The sequence below is a fragment of the Nannospalax galili genome, unplaced genomic scaffold (assembly GCF_000622305.1).
Source record: "Nannospalax galili isolate Female #2095 unplaced genomic scaffold, S.galili_v1.0 scaffold101, whole genome shotgun sequence".
Lineage (NCBI taxonomy): Eukaryota > Metazoa > Chordata > Mammalia > Rodentia > Spalacidae > Nannospalax > Nannospalax galili.
Genome location: NW_008345700.1, coordinates 2,082,498 through 2,099,886, shown reverse-complemented (window position 1 = coordinate 2,099,886; position 17,389 = coordinate 2,082,498). Strand labels below are relative to the sequence as shown.

General features: G+C 44.3%; 1 protein-coding gene across 2 annotated transcripts in view; it reads right to left on the bottom strand.

Annotated features, from left to right (window-relative positions):
* Htt (huntingtin) overlaps positions 1 to 17,389 on the bottom strand; it is a 144,412-nt gene that overhangs the window by 125,814 nt on the left and 1,209 nt on the right. For both annotated transcript variants that reach the window (XM_029567695.1, XM_008841869.3), the window contains exon 2: positions 1,916 to 1,999. In XM_029567695.1, the coding sequence (XP_029423555.1) occupies positions 1,916 to 1,999 (84 nt within the window). The remainder of the gene's footprint in view (positions 1 to 1,915; positions 2,000 to 17,389) is intronic.

Below are 17,389 nucleotides of genomic sequence, written 5' to 3'. Positions count from 1 at the left end.
GAATGAGGAAAGCTGGCATGGATGATGGCTATGCAACTTGACTGCATTGAGAAGTGTTTGAGAAATGATTGTAAAACACACCTTGGCGGGTATTGGTAATAGTGTTTCCAGAGAAGCTCGACTAAGACGGAAGACCCACCAGAACACAGCCGCCTCATCCATGGAGCCAGGTAGAATGAAATGAAAACAAAGAGAAGCCCTGGCATAGGCAGTCTCTGCTTCCTGGCAACCCTGCAGGGAGCTGCCTTGCTCCACCAGACCTGCCCCACCAAGATGAGTGAATCCTCCAAAACCATGAGCCAAAATAAACTCCCCGTCCTCAAGATGTTTATGTCAAGTGTTTTGTCACAGCCAATGCAGTAAAGAAGCTACAAATCAAAGTGTGCTGGTTTACCTGAGAAGAAAGTTCAACAAGGAGATCCTGGGCCATCAATTACCTACAGCCCACCACTCCCAAGTACAGATGAGCATACACCAGTCACTGCTGGGAGCCCAGGCACAGCCACAAGGGAACACACAGCAGCAAGCTCCCAGAGACAAGCAAGTCAGAAGACAATAAACTTGAGTCTCAGCCTGTTCCAGTTACTGCAACCAATGTAAAAATATCAAGCCAAAGATAATTTTTAAATAGTATCAAGAATGTGACCTAGGGCCACAAAAAGGCTGAGCAGGTAAGACAACTGCTGCTATCCCCAGACCACATGACAGAAGGAGATTGCTAACTGCCACCCTCTGACCTACACACACAGTGCATTTAAAAAGTTTAAGGAGTACAAATTAATTACCAACATGGTGTTCAATCATCGTAATTAAAACTCTCTTACAGAAGATCACAGCAAGGAAACCCTGCCCATGAAGAGGTCTGGACACACAGCCAGAAGTAAAGTGAGAGCATCCTTACAGCAAATGCATTTTTTTTATTATTTTTTTTTCCTTTGGTTTTTTTGAAGCAGGGTCTCCCTGTAGCCCCAGCTGTCCTGGAACTCACTATGTAGACCAGGCTGGCCTTGAACTCACAGAGATCCACCTGCCTTTGCCTCCCATGTGCTAGGACTACAGGTGTGTGCCACCACACCCGGCTTTCTTTTTTATTTTTATGTGTATGAGTGTATTGCCTGCACTTAAGTGAGTGCACCTGTGTTGTGCAATGCTGCGGAGGTCAGAAGAGGGCTTAGGATTCCCCTGGAACTGGAGTTAAGGATGATTCATAGCTGTCATGTGGGTGCTGGGAATCAAACCCAGGTCCTCAGCAAGAGCAGGCAGTGCTCTTAACCACTGAGCCATCTCTCCAGCCCCAGCAAATGCATTTTTTTTTTAATTTCATTTACTATTTTTTATTTTATGTGTATGCCTGTATTGCCTGCATGTAGGTAAGTGCACCCATGTCGTGCAATGCCCGCAGAGATCAGAAGAGGCTGTCAGATCCCCTGGGACTGGAGCCACAGACAGTTGCCAGCTGCCATGTGGGTGCCAGAATTTGAACCCGGGTCTTCTGCAAGAACAACTAGTGGTCTTAACCGCTGAACCATCTCTCCAGCCCCGCAAATGCTTTTTTTTTTTCACTTTTTTTTCGTCTTTTTGAGACAGGGTCTCCTTGTAGCCCCAGCTGTCCTGGAACTCACTATGTAGACCAGGCTGGCCTTGAACTCACAAAGATCCACCTGCCTCTGCCTCCTAAGTGCTGGGATTAAAGGTGTGTGCCCCCATACCCCTTGCAAAGGCATTTTTAAGACAAGGTTTTCCTGTGTAGCCCAGGCTAATAACAAACTCAAGTTCCTCCTGCCTCAGCTCCCCAAGTGCTGAGATGACTGACAGGTGTGTGCTTAGCTTAAATGAATGATTGTCTTAAAGACATTAGGGGAGCAAAGGCCATAAGAGGTCATTAAGGACTTCACAAAGTTCAATATACAATTACCTGAGAGACTGTGCCACAATGTTTTCACATATGGTCAGACAATGATTCACACGGTCTTTCTTGGTGGCTGAGAGTTCCTTCTTTCTGAAAACAAAAAGGAAAGGAAATTAACATGTATGGACATAGTCACTTCATTTATTTCAGTATTTCATTCATTCCTAAGTACTTCTTGGCTACTACTAATGAACCACTACACTGCATGCGGGCAGGTTGGGGTCAGGACAGGGAGGGATGACGTTACTTGGAAGAACAAAGATGAAATAAAACTCCTCCCCAGGTTGGTACTGGTCAGAGTGGTTTTTTTGGGGGGGGTTTTTTTTTGTCTTTTTGAGACAGGGTCTCCCTGTAGCCCCAGCTGTCCTGGAACTCACTATGTAGACCAGGCTGGCCTTGAACTCACAGAGATCCACCTGCCTGGGATTAAAGGTGTGCACCATCACATCCGGCTGGTCAGAGTGTTTTATCACAGCAATAGGAAACCAGTTAGGACAGCATCTTACAACCAATGGCATGTTACAGCTTGATTACCAACTTCTTTTCTTTCTCAGCAGGGGTTGACCACAGAGACAGGGGTTATGACAAATAAGACACTCAATGAAACACAATAATGTGATACTATTCTACACATAAAATAATAAATAAAATTAAATTTATCAATCCTGATCATGGTAATCACAAGATGAATGGGTTAGTCAAAGCTCACAGAACTGTACACTGTACATGTGTACCAAGCTGCTTCTGTTCTCAAAGAGTCACATGGTTAGGAGCTGGAGAGAAGGCTCAGTGGTTAAGAGCACTGGCTGTTCTTGCAGAGGACCTGGGTTTGATTCCCAGCACCCACATGGCAGGTAACAACCATCTGTAACTTCAGTTCCAGGGGATGCGATGGTCTCTTCTGACCTCCTCGGTCATTGCACAACATAGGTGCACCTAAATACATGTAAGCAATATACACTCATACACATAAAATAAAAATCATAAATAAAATATTTAAATTATTTTTTTTAAAAAAAGAAAGCAAACTACAGTGCTTCCTTTCCACCCAATCTATACCTTTAGATGTCCTCAAAGTCAGCACAATTGAATAAGGTAGAAAAGAAAGCTCCAAATCATGAGACTAAATACAAACAACTAAACTAAATCAGAGGACCACTCAACTGGGGATGGGGGTAAGGGTACTAATTCCAAAGAAAATTAAAAACCAACTTGCAAAATCCTGAGTCTATTTAATTCCTAATTCAACTTTCAGGCTTCTGGAAGTACACAGGACTATTAAAATTGCACAAAGCCCGACAATATAGCCTCCAAAAGGAACTTCAGGCAGGGAGTAAAACAGGCAACGGTAGAGCCAAGAACACTGGGCAGGGGTTCTCAGCAGAGAACAGAACCAGAGTCCGAGTGTGATGTCAGAGGAGTCTTCAGCACCAGGGCCAGCGAGTGTTTCCTTTCACGGCTTTCACAAGCGAACTCTTCCTGGCAAGCCATGCTGCTGATCACCTCCCAAAACTTCACGCTCCCCTTCTTAGAAACACGGCCCTATAAAAGCTACACTGTCTGCCTCCTCACAGCTAGCTCTGGATACAGGACTTGTCCTAAAGACAAAATGGAAGCACTACCAACATGCAGAATTTCTGTCTCAACTGGGTGACCATACTATCTCCCCTGTGACCTCCAACCAGAACAAACATGCAGCACCCAGGTTTAGATTATATAGGGAATGGCAAGTCCTGAGTAGGACAGAGAGCAGGCTCCACTGTGCCGACCTCATGCACAGCTCACTGCAGCAATGCTCACACAGAAGCCTAGCAAACATCCTTCACCCAGTGCAAGGTTAACACGACGCCACGGTCAAACAGCAGAAAACTACTTGGCCATAAAAAGGAAGTAACTCTGATGGTAGATAAGGGTGAACTGCAATGCACAACACCTGAGGAAATAAACCTCCAAAGATGATACTGGCTAAAAGTGGTTTCTGAACAGTTTTTAAATATTTATTATGATTCTATTATTTTAAGAAAACAGCCAGGCGTGGTGGTGCACACCTTTAATCCCAGCACTCAGGCAGAGGCAGGCAGATCTCTATGAGTTCAAGGCCAGCCTGACCTACATAGGGAGTTCCAGGCCTGCTGGGGCTACAAGAGATCCTGTTTCAAAAGGACTGAAAAAAAGCCCAAAATGAATAGTTTATCATGGTGGTATATGCCTTTAATCCCAGCACTTGGGAGGCAGAGGCAGGTAGATCTACATACCAAGTTCCAGGCCAGGTGGGCAACAGGCTACGAACCCTCCTTAACTCCAGTTCCAGGGGAATCTGAAGCCCTCTTCTGACCTCCGCACAACACTGGTGTACTCACATACATGCAGACAATACACTCGTACACATAAAATAAAAATAATAAATTAAAAAAAGAAAACAAGTTTCCCCTTAGAAGGTCATGATTACAGTGATTGTCTCACACGTTCATTTTTAAAAACCCACATGGATAATTGGTAGCCAGATATTTTTATGGTGATTTTTCTCAATATATATATTTTTGTTGCATGTTTGTGTATTTCGTACAACACATTTTAATCATATTTAGATTCTCTCCCCTACCTGCACCCCCCATTACCCCCGCCCACCAGATTTCATGCATTCTGTCATATATGTTAAGGCCTATCAAGTTAAGTCTGTGTCCCCTGATGTCCCCTGGTACAAGTCTATCCACTGGAACCTGGTCAGCCAATCTAGCATCACTCCCTTAAAGAAGACCAACTCTCCCTCACCCAGGAGTGATCAGCTGCCAATAGTTCCTCAGCTAAGGTTGGGGCCTCCTGCCATCTACCCATGCTATGCTGGGATTCTGTCTGGTTTGAGTTCCATGAGTCTTGTGCTTGTTGTCACCACTGCTATAAATTCATATGAGCAAGTTCTCAGCTGTCTGAAAAACTGTTTCCTTGTGGTCATCCACCACCCCGGCTCTTGCAATCTTGCCGCCCCCTCTTTCACAATGGTCCCTGAGCCCTGGGTGGGTGAGGTTTAATATAGGCGTCCTATCCAGGGGCACACACCCTGCAGTTTCTTATTCTCTACACTTTGGCCAGTTGTGGCCTTCTGTGTGCATCGCCCTCTGCTACATAAGGAAGCATCGAGAGTTGAGAAATATATTAGTATTCTCTCAATTCCCTGGTTCCATTATGTTCCATGAGCCTTAGGTGTAGAGGTTCCATTGTAGATATGTCACTTAGGGCTGGGCATCTCACAAACACTTATTCTCTGTGTTTGACCAGCTGTGAAACTCTGTAATAGTCTCCATCTGTTTCAAAAAAAAGAAAAAAAGAGCTTCTTTGATGAGTGGTACAGGTGTTCTTGTCTGTAAATATAGGGACCCATATTTAGCATACAGTAAGAAATTACATGTTTAGGGATATGACATGTAAGGTTTTCCCTAGGATCTATGACCTCTCCAGACATTTGTATTTGGCTATGTTTACAGTCCCACACTGTAAACATAGTTCCCTCCCACTGAGCAAGCTTTAAGACCAATTAGATAGCTGTTGATCAGCCCCAAGATAAAAGTGCCACTACAGCCAGCAGTGATGGGGCATGCCTGTAGTCCCAGAACTTGGGAGGCAGAGGCAGGTGGATCTCTGTGAGTTCAAGGCCAGCCTGGTCTACATAGTGAGTTCCAGGACAGCTGGGGCTACAGGAAGACCCTGTCTCAAAAAGACCAAAAAAAAAAAAAAGTGTCACTACTACCAACATAACTTGCTGTTCCTAAAAGGACTCCTTAGTAGAGAGGGGTGAAAAGGTGGACAAACACCAACTCAGTGGCCTTACAACCTATGGTCAGAACAGAAATATTCATGATCTGAGATTGTCAGCAACCTCAGATTCAAACAGAATCTTCACCTCGAAACCTAACAAGCAGGGACCTGAGAGGTCTAACAGGGACCAAGTCCCCTTTCTGTGAGTTCAACTTTCCCAACCAAAATTGACATGGCTCTGCTAACACTGCCAGCATGGTAAAGTGATTCTGATGGGCCCACCAGGATCAGTTAGTTAGTATGTGGCTGCCCAGAGCAGCAGGCCTCACCTACCTTCAGGAAGAAGGACTGCCATGCCTACTGGGTGGAGAATGAGGCCTCCTAAACTAAGCATTCCCAAGGTCCCTTCGGGTTGTGACAACTTTATGAGGTATGTGTTGACAGAAGCAGCATGTCAACATGCCGATTATTACTGCGGTTAAAGATTACAGTGTGGAGGGGCTGGAGAGATGGCTCAGCAGTTAAGAACACTGGTTCTTGCAGAAGACTCAGGTTCGAATCCCAGCACCCACATGGCAGCTAACAACTAGCCATAACTCCAGTCCCAGGGGATCTGACAGCCTCTTCTGACCTCCGCGGGCATTGCATGACACAGGTGCACTTACCTAATGCAGGCAATACTCACATACACATAAAATAAAAATAATAAATAAAAATTCTAAAAAAACTACAGCGTGGAGCTAGGACTCAAAATTGGGTCCTCTGGAGGACCAGCAATGGTTTTCAACCTCTAAGCCATTAAGTACATAAAGTTATCAGAAAAAAAAGTGATGTGGAGATATGGGAGGAGTTGGAGGGGAGGGAGTGGGCATGGATTTGATCAAAACACCTTATATGCATGTATGAAATTCTCAATATAATTATTTATTTTAAAAAAAATTACAGTGTGGCGCACACCTTTAATCCCAGCACTCAGGAGGCTGGCAGGTCTCTGTGAGTTCAAGGCCAGCCTGGTCTACAAAGTGAGTTCCAGGACAGCTGGGGCTACAGAGAGACCCTGTCTCAAAAAGACCAAAAACAAACAAATTACAGTGCAGGCTCCAAAGTGCAGACTACTTAGTAGAAACAGAGAGGGAATGGCAACCAACAGGAGTTTAAGGGAAAAGAAAAAGCAAGCTGGGAAGATGGCTCAGTGGGTTAAACGCCTGCTGTGCAAGCAAGGGGAGCAACAGAGTTCAAATCACCAGAACCTATGCAAATGCCTCGTAGGAGTGGCAGCTGCCTGTACTTCTAGCCTCAGAAGATGGCTGCACACGCACACCCATAGATGCATGTGTGCCCACACACGCACCTGTACCCATAAGTACTTGCACTACACATGTACACATCCATAAATACATGTGCACCCACACATGCACACAAATACACATAAATACATGTATGCCCACACACACCCATAAATACATGTCCCACACATGCACACCATACACATATACACATGAATAAAGGAAACAAAAATCAACAGCTTCACAGCAATTCACCAATTCCACATAGCTGATGAAGAACTAGCAAGGCTCGTGGAACACATATCCATCTTCTTTGAAGTGATAGAAATCAGTTGGAAAAAGTTTCTCTAGCTCTAGTTCTCTCTCTGATACATGATACAAACTAAAAGAATAAAGTTAGCAACAAACAATATGTCCTCACCTCTCAAGACCTGCTACCTTGGACTTAGTCAAAGTTTATCACATTCTGACTTAAAGACAGAATGCCAATCTCAACAATAAAATGAGAATGCATGATTCTGCAGTTTCCACTTAGCCTGAGGCCCTGAGGGCCTGGGAAATCTTCTCGTTCACCAATGGCCCTTCTCCAGGTCCTGCCAGCACTTCCTTGAGCAGTTCTCCTTGAATTATGTTCCCCAGAGTGGGGATGGAGGGAAGACCACATCATGTATTCGTCACTAGCACACAGTACCCAGTGATGTACAGGGTTCCACAAAGAGTCTCTTGGAGAATCCATTAAAGAAATTTACCACAACTGACTTCTTGAACTTTAGATTCATAAGATAAACTGACAAGGAAAAAACAAACCTCTATTTTTACAACTAGCTGCATTCTTGTATAATGTCCTGATAAGCTTAGGCCATTTAAAGGTTCCTTTGTTTTACTTACTGGGTGATACCTTGAAATGTCACCCTGGGATGCTCTATGGTGTTCTCACTACCCTGAGATGTTCTGTTACTCTGTGACAACTTGAAGCACTGTGGTGCTTTCCACTCATTATGTCTGACTGTTGATAAAGATGTAGAACTAAAAGAATGCAAAGCTCACCAAATGGTTTAATTAGGCACCTGGTTCAATTAATCTAAGAAAAGTGTAGACCAAATGTCAGAAATGTAAACTTCTGCTGATGATATCTGATTTCTGTAAGCTAACTGGGCTCCAGTCCAATTAGTAAACAGGTGGCAGACATCCTGACTCACGGCCAGGATATCTACTTAAAAGTATGTTCGCAGCTGGTCAAAAAAAAAAAAAAAAAGACCAAAAAAAACAAAAAACAAATATGGTGGCCAAATAAACTCAGGAAGGAATTTCCTGAGATTACATGGCCTATCATGTGAAGAAACATAGGGCCCACGTGCTACTCATAAAATGGTGACATTAAATTGACTATAAAATCCTCATCTGATTGGGGTCCCAGAACTTAATAGTTGTTGCTTAACTGGGACCTCATGCATGAGGTAAGAGACAGCAGAGCCAAGCTTCTGCTCTCGCTTGTCTCTGCTATCTGAAGAATTTCCTGTAACAAAACAACAAAGATCCTAATCTTACACCTGAATTCCTAAAACCAAGGGATCAAAGAAAAGTAGAAATGGCAAAGCTGTACAAGGGAGAACAGAAAAGTGTCCTCAGCTAAAATTCTCTGGTCTGGTAAAAACAATTGTAAAGAACCCAGGACGTTGGCTTAGCAAGTAAAAGTGCAGGTCTTGCAAGCCTAAGGACCTGCGTTCAATCCCTAGAACTGATGTTACAAGCCAGATTCAACAGTGCACATGCAATCCCAGCAGTTCTGGGGGAGTCACCTGCAAGCCTGCGGGTCAGCTAACCTGGAACATGCAGGAAGCGGGGAGAAGCCCTGCCTCATAAACAAGGTGGAAAGGCAAGGGTTAAACCTCCAGAAGTTGTCCTCTTCACACACACACACACACACACACACACACACAAGCTGTGGCACAAGCACATACATGACTTATTGGTCTTATCGAAACCGTCACAGACTCTCATTACCAAGACATTACTGTCAAAAACGGTGCAGACTATCATGTTCAATCAGAGAAAAGCATGAATTTCAAGTTTTCTCTTCTGAACTCATCCAGAATCATTTTCCAGCAAGCTAAATACTTTCTAGGAAAAAAAAACTTTAACCTTTTAGACACCCAATAGTCTCTAATCATAAAATTTTACTAGTATATAGTCTCCAATAGTAGCTAGTCTTACTTAAAGTATGTTTTCTATGAAATGCAATCTCCTTGCTACTAAAGTAGTGATACTGTTCCATTTTTCTTAAATCTATTATTATTTCTAAAAATGACTAAAGTGTATATGTAATCTGATACATTATGCATTCTAAAAGCCCTACAATTTTTTTTCTTTGAATCAACTTCTCTAAAATAACAGCTTTGAGGGAGAAATGGATCAGCAGTTAAGAGCGCTGGCTCCTCCTCAACCTGGGTTCAGTTCCCAGGACCTGTATGGTGGCTAACAACTTTCCCTAACTCCAGTCCCAGGAAATACATGCCCTCTTCTGGCCTCCGCTGGTATTGTATGATCTGGGTGGACTAAACGCTCATACACATAAAATAAATTTAAAAAAATGTTTATACCTGTTTTACAATTCAGACTAGTGCATCTAAGATCTTACAAAAGCACCTCCTCTTACCACGCTGAATGCTCTCCTTTAAAGTGTGAGGGTCACTCAGGAGGGAGAGGCAGGCGGATCTCTGTGAGCTCAAGGCCACCCTGGTCTATATGCCTGCTTAGAGTTGGGCTGGCTGGGTGGCTGGCAAAAAAAAAAAAAAAAAAAAAAAAAAAAAAAAAAAAATGTGAGGGTAAGAGGGTGCCCTCAAAATACCCCAGTGAGGAAGGCACTAATCAGGACTATCAGAAAGTGAAAATTCCTCACGTACACTCCCTGAAAGATGTATTCTACAGGGAACAAGTGTAAAAAGTCAGAACTCCAGAAAAGATCTGTCAGGCTAGTTTAACAAGACCCTAGGTATTACAATTCTGCAGACCTCAGGAGTCTGAGACTGGAGGATCCCGAGTTTGGGGTCAGCTCGGGATATATATCTAGCAAGACCAGGTCTCAGAGAATAACTCTGACCTCAGGCTACCTTTCAACCCTATTCCTTACCAATATTCTCCAACTGGTATTCTGGCCCTTTAAACTGAAGTGATGGGAAAAAGTCAAAATGGTAAATCTTGCCCTTGTTTTGGGCATGCATCATCCAACTTAGTTCTGGAATAATCCTTCCCCGCTTCCCTCCCTCCCTCCCTCCTCCCCTTCCTCTACTCCTTCCCGCCCCTTTCCTCTATGCCTCCTCCCTCCATCCTAGGCTTGCCTGCAACTCCCTATATTAGCCCCCTCTCTCCTGGAACTCAAGATCTTCTTGCCTCAGGCTCAGTCCTCCAGCACTGGCATGCAGGCCCACACCACCACACTCAGCCAAGGTCCTTGTCTGAAATATCACTTTTCTGTCTCATTCTATTCAATAAGAAAACTGGACTCAATTCACTATAGAGTTTAGTTTACATCGATTTTGCAGACAAGACAGACTAACTTGTTCTACAGGAAAGCCAAGTGAAAAGGAATTGCCTTGCTCTGGGAAGAACTGTTATCAACAGATAAAAACCATCTTGGCTCTTTAACCAATTTAAATATTTTTATTTATTATTTTTATTTTATGTGTACGAGTGTATTGCCTGCATGTATGTGAGTGCACCCGTGTCATGCAATGCCTCAGGGGTCAGAAGAGGGCTTCGGATTCCCCTGGAACTGAAGTTAAGGATAGTTTGTAGCCACCATGTGGGTGCTGGGAACCGAACCCAAGTCCTCTGTAAAAGCAGTCAGTGCTCTTAACCACTGAGCCATCTGTCCAGCCCCTCTTTAACCAATTTAAATGCCACCTTCAAAATGAAAACAAGCTTCTGCAGGCTCTACTTACTATGCAGTGAAGCAATCTACACAGAGCTGTAAGGGGCATGTAAATCGAGGACTCTGTAGGACGCTATAACACATTTTTTAAATTATCAAAGAACTAATTCCAAAAATATGAATTTAGGCCCACTCATCCACAATCTGATCTTTAGAATTATGCTGATTATGCCTTTAAAATTGTAATTCCACTCTGAGAGGTGGACTGGACCACTCAAGGAATCTAAAAGCATTCCTTCACACACTGACTTTCACACACACACACACACACACACACACACCTGGTGATGACGCACATACCCCAAGTTCTGCTGTGGGCAGAGCTGAGGTCTAGAGGCTGTACACCCACAGGCAGGGATCTGGTGCTTCCAATTACTCAACAGCTGCCCTCTAACTTTTGCCAAGTCCTGTTTACATAAGAGTGTTGCTACACAAAGACTTTTTCAGAAAGTTTTGTTTCTTTTTGGTTGTTTGCTTGAGAAACGGTCTCACTGTGTAGCCCTGGCTGGTCCAGAACTCACTATGTAGACCAGGCTGGCCTTGAATTCAAGCAATCTGCCTGCCTCTGCCACTATGCACAGCTCAGATTTTTTTAAAGAAATGGATCACCAACTCATTTAGAATTACACGGTATACTCTCTCAAAGAGTGACACCTTGGGGGGGCTGGAGAGATGGCTCAGTGGTTAAGAGCACTGGCTGCTACTGCTGAGGATCCAGGTTCTATCCCCGGCACCCACATGGAGACCCAGAACTGTCTGTAACTACAGCTCCAGGGGATTCGATGCCCTCTTCAGGACTCCGTAGGTGTATGCGCACACACGTGATGGCTGCTCTTGCAGAGGACCCAGAACACACTTGTCTGTTAGCTCCAGTTCCAGGGGATCAGATGACCTCTTCTGGCCTCTGTAGGTACCAGACACTAATATGATGCACTTCATACATGTAAGCAAAACACTCATACATATAAAATAAAAATTAAATATATGTATGTGTATATATTTATTTTATTTTTTAAAAAGGAGGGAGTTTGGGGGTTGGGGATTTAGCTCAGTGGCAGAGTGCTTGCCTAGCAAGTACAAGGCCCTGGGTTAGGTCCTCAGCTCCGGGAAAAAAAAAAAAAAAATGAGGGAGTTTGAACACAGGTTCCCTGCATGGATGGACAACACTTTCCGCAGAGGATATGGGTCATTAAATGAAAATTGCAGTGCCAGGGAGGCCCCAGAAGGCCCCAAAACAATGAAGGCTATTACCATTGCTCCTGGTTGCCTAACATAACTATAGATGGTAAGACTATTTCTTAAAATATAACATACTTTGGTTGTAGAACAGAGAGAAATCAAGATGGATCTGATCTGAAAATGTCCTCCTAGCTAGCAAGTTTTAAATACCAGAAGCTGCTAGACAGGGCAGGGGGGAAAAAAGGCATCAATGGTCTTACCCTGCGCTGGGCCCTGAACACTACAATACTGACCTGCCAGGCAAGATGCAACCACTGATGCAATAATGGCATGAAGGTTATAGGGGTAACCAACCACTTTCTGATTTGAGTTGAGGCCTGCTCCACAGGAGGGAATTCATGTCTGGTACCGTAAACCTGGTCAAAAGCCCTTGGCTGGGGAGTGGGAGGGCACCAGGAGGAGAGGGAGGTCATAGCCTAGGTCAGAGCCTACTACTGCTCTTTGCTAAACGGACATGTTTGTCAGACTGCCATCCACACATTTATGTTTCACCAGTAGACTGGTGCTGCTCTCAGCCTTGGCCAGAGAAGCCTTTCTGCAGTGGGAAGCAGTGCAGACCCACAGCTGGTCAAAGTTCCAAGAACAGGTGACTATTGAGTGTTTCATGACCTGAAGATCATATGAAATCCAAATTTCACACATTCATTCCCTTAAAGATTTTTTATGGCTGCTTTTATGCTATGTTGGCAAAGCTGAAAGATCCATAGTTCATGAACTGAAGTTTTGGTACAAACTTCAATAATCACAACTGTATAGTATTGGCATAAGACAGACACTGACATAGATTTCATAAATGAAAGTACACAAACAAGTCTAGTTTTCAACCAGGATGTCAACCCTATTCAATGGGAAAATACTATTCTCTTCAACCAACATGCTGGGTATCCACATGCAAAAGAAGAATCAGACCTTGACCTTAACCACACACTAACACAGGCCAGACCTCAGTGTGACAGCTACAACTAAAATTCTGTAAAGAAAAAACAGGAGTACATTTTTGTGATTTTGGATTATTCAGTAGATGATTAGACATCTAATTCACCGCAACTAAAGATAAAATAGACAAGATTAGACTTCCTCAAATTTAAAGCTATTGTGCTTTGAAGGGCACTATGAGTCAGGGAACTGGGGACGAAGTTCAGTGGGTAAGAATGTTTGCTGTACAAGCATTTGGAGCCGAGTCTCAATGTCCCACACCCAAGCAAAACCTGTCCAAAACCTCAGCACTGGAGTGTGGAGACAGGCAGGTCCCCAGAGCTTGCTGCGCAGCCAGCCTGACAGGAGCACTGAGCCTCAGGTTCGATTAGAGATGCAGCCTCAAGGGAATGAAGAGGCAGGGAGTGATAGAGGACATGGTGTTCTTCTCTGGCATCTTCATGCCCATGTATGGGTGTGCACATCCACGCACACACTTACACCATACACAACACACAGAGAGACACACATACACACATGAGCAGGCATGATGAGCCATGCCTATAATTCCAGCACTTGGAAATCTATGCCAAGAGAATTAGAGTATAAGGTCAGCCTGGGCTACCTAGTATATTAGACCAGCCAGAGCCCTATAACAAGCCCCTGTCTCAAAAACAGACAGAAGCTGGACATCTTGGCACATGCCTTTGATCCCAGCACTCGGGAGGCAGAGGCAGGCAGATCTCCGTGAGTTCAAAGCCAGCCTGGTTTACACAGTGAGTTTCAGGCCAGCTGGGGCTACAGGGAGACCCTGTCTCAAAAAGACCAAAATAAACAAATAAATAAGAGAAATAAAAATTTTACCAAATTACCATCTATCTGATAAGAACAGAGTATCCAGAATTTAAGAAACTGACGCACATCAACAAGACATATGACTAAAAAATGGGCAAGAACGCAGACAGGGCCTTACAAAGCAAATGTAAGAAAGCGTCTGGTTCCTGATGCTATTGCTGAGCTTCCTCAGACACACTTTATTTTTTAAGAAACACACACTGGTGCCTGTTTAAGCTCCTGTAGCTGAGTTTTCGGCTCTCTGCCACTAAATGCAATCTTAGCCAATGAAATCCAACTTTTGTGTTGTTGTGTTGGCCTAGCAGAGCTCAAGTCCAGTCACTTGCCACCTTGGCCACTGCCCCCACCCCGACAGACTCCACGGTCACCCCTTTACTTGGCAGGTCACTGATACACTGGGGGCCACTGCTGCTGCTCCTCTTCACTCCTGCTCAGTTTAACTACTCAATTTAAACTGGTACCGGGAACAGGCCAGGCCGCTGATAGACTCTCTAGTGATTTCTCTAAAAACGGCAATGTCTCCTCTACCTGCATGGTGTTTTAATGCGGATGCCCCCCATGAGTTCTAAGTATGTGAACACTCTGTCCCCAGACAGTGCACTGTGTTGGGAGATTTAGCAGGTTTGGCCTTGCTGGAGGAAGCAGTCCTTAGGGATGCGCTCTAACCCTGCCCCATTTCCAGTTTGTCTCTGTTTCCTGTGCCTGCTGGACCATGTGAGCTTGCAGCTTTCTGCTCTAGCTGCCCCTACCGGGATGGACTCTAAAACTGTAGGTCAAATAAACTCTTCCTTCTGTAAGTTCTTTGGTCATGGTGTTTTATCATAGCAACAGAAAGGGTAATTAATACCACCCACAAGGAAGGTGGTGTGGACCCAGCATGGCTTCCCTCTACCCCTTGGACCTCCCCTCCTACCACCAATAGCCCCCGCCCCCTAGCTCAACTCACATTGCACAAATGGCATCACTGTTCCTCAAATGGGAACGCTTTTGACAAGCTCCCTGGTGGGCATATGGAACCCCTTTTCGATACACTCCAGCTACACCTAGATTCTTCAGATCTTTGTCCAGGTCTTCATCTTAGTGGACACTACTTGAACACCCTGTCTGGAACAACAGCACTCTATTAGCCCTGACATCTCCAAGCCTACTCCCCTGCTCTGCTGCACTTACCAACATTTACCTAGTAAGATGCTCTGTCTGTCCCTTCAATGTTAGCTTCCTAAGGCCATAGTTTTGTTCCCTACTAACACATGCACCTAGAACAGTGCCTGGCACACAGGAGATGACCCACAATCACTGATAAAATGAATGATTCCAGCCAGGGATCTCAAGAATGAACAAATGCCAAAGGCAAATGTCAAGTGCTTCTTAATAACTATCAGACCCTCCAAATCATGCCAGGTTTGAGACCAGAGCCAGCCCCACACAGAACTGCTGCACTCCATACACCAAGAGAACAGGCTTTCTGCTATTTCAACGAAGCCCACGCATGGCTGTGACACCAGTTCCATGCAACACAATGGGAGCCATAAAAATAGAACTCTAAAATTGCTTTGGCCAGTCTTGCTTCAAAAAAAAGGACTTTCTGGCTGAAGCAAGCAGACAAAAATGTCCAAATCTAAACTTATGATCAGTGAGCCTGTCACTACTAATGAACACCTGTTTTCTCAATAGCAAAGTACACAGAAATGTGAGATACATGCTTTGTATTTAAAATAACTTCAAATCTAATGCAGTTGATTTCAGAGCATCCTAAGAATCTTTAAAAGCTTTTGTTCCAAACCAATTTTGTCTATGAATAATTAAGTCTGTCCTAGGGGCTGGAGAGATGGCTCAGAGGTTGAGAGCACTGACTGCTCTTTCAGAGGACCCGGGTTCGATTCCCAGCACCCACATGGCTACGAACAACAGTCCTTGGCTCCAGTTCTAGGGGAATCCAAAGCTCTCTTCTGATTTCTGCAGCATTGCATGGCATGGGTGCCTCACATACATGCAGGCAATAAACTCATACATATAAGATAAAAATAATAAAATATTTTTTTAAAAAAGAACACAGCTGTTCTTGCAGAAGACCTGGGTCCAAATCCTGGTATCCACATGGCAGCTAACAGCTGTCTGAAACTCCACTTCCAGGGGATCAGATGGCCTCTTCTGTCCTCTGAGGGCATTGCACGACACTGGTGCACTTACACACATGCAGGCAACACACACGTGCAGGCAATACACACACATAAAATAATAAAAATAAATAAGATTTTTTAATCACTTTGTAAATATCTTTTTGCCAAAATTCAATGTAATAATAATAGTTTGGTGGATATGGAATTTGGAAACCACCTCTGTGAGGGGTATGTAGTCTGTGTTCAGTGGTTTGAAGGAGGTAGAGGAATGCAGCTGTAAAATATAAAACACTAGTTTGTTCATGCTTGGACCTTTTCAGATGTCATTTTCTATATGCCTTGTGGTTTTTGTTTTGCTGTATATATAGTGACTAGGCTGGAGAGATGGCTCAGAGGTTGAGAGCACTGACTGCTCTTTCAGAGGACCCGGGTTCGATTCCCAGCACCCACATGGCTACGAACCGTCCTTAACTCCAGTTCCAGGGGAATCCGAAGCTCTCTTCTGACCTCCGAAACACTGCATGACATGGGTGCACTCACATACATGCAGGCAATACATTAAAAAAAAATTTTAAAGTCTGTCCTAATATCTGCAGGAACTGTATCTGTAAGGATACCTGAAGATTTAACAGAGCTTGTCCTAGGGACAGAGCAGATACTCTGGAGAATGGGGGGGGGGGCAGTGTCCCACTGTTTAACCTTTAACCTTCTGTAACTTTGGAATTGGACCATGTTAATATATTACTTATGCAAAAACTGAACTTGTGTCTGAAGCAGCTAAGGAGCAATTCCTGCTGAGTGTTTACAAAAGATATGGGGAATGTGTGAACTTCTACAACTCCTACCACCCAAAGAGGCCCTACAGGAAGAATAGGAATGATTAGAAACTAGTTGCAACTGCCGGACATGGTGGCACCAGCCTTGAATCCCAGCACTGGAGAACCACAAGCAGGCAGATCTCTGTGAGCTCTAGGCCAGACTCATCTACATAGGGAGACGGCTCAGTGGTTAAGAACACTGGTTGTTCTTGCCCAAGACCCGGGTTAGAATCCTAGCACCCACCTGGCAGCTAACAACTGTCCATAACTCCAGTCCCAGGGGGTCCAATAGCCTCTTCTGACCTCCGCAAGCATTGCACGACAGGGGCGCACTTACATGCAGGCAATACAAGCATACACATAAAATAAAAATAATAAGCCGGATGTGTTGGCGCACGCCTTTAATCCCTGCACTCGGGAGGCAGAGGCAGGTGGATCCCTGTGAGTTCAAGGCCAGCCTGGTCTACATAGTGAGTTCCAGGACAGCTGGGGCTACAGGGAGACCCTCAAAAAACTAACAAAAATAAAGAGATTTTAATTTTTTCTAGAAAACATAAATCTAG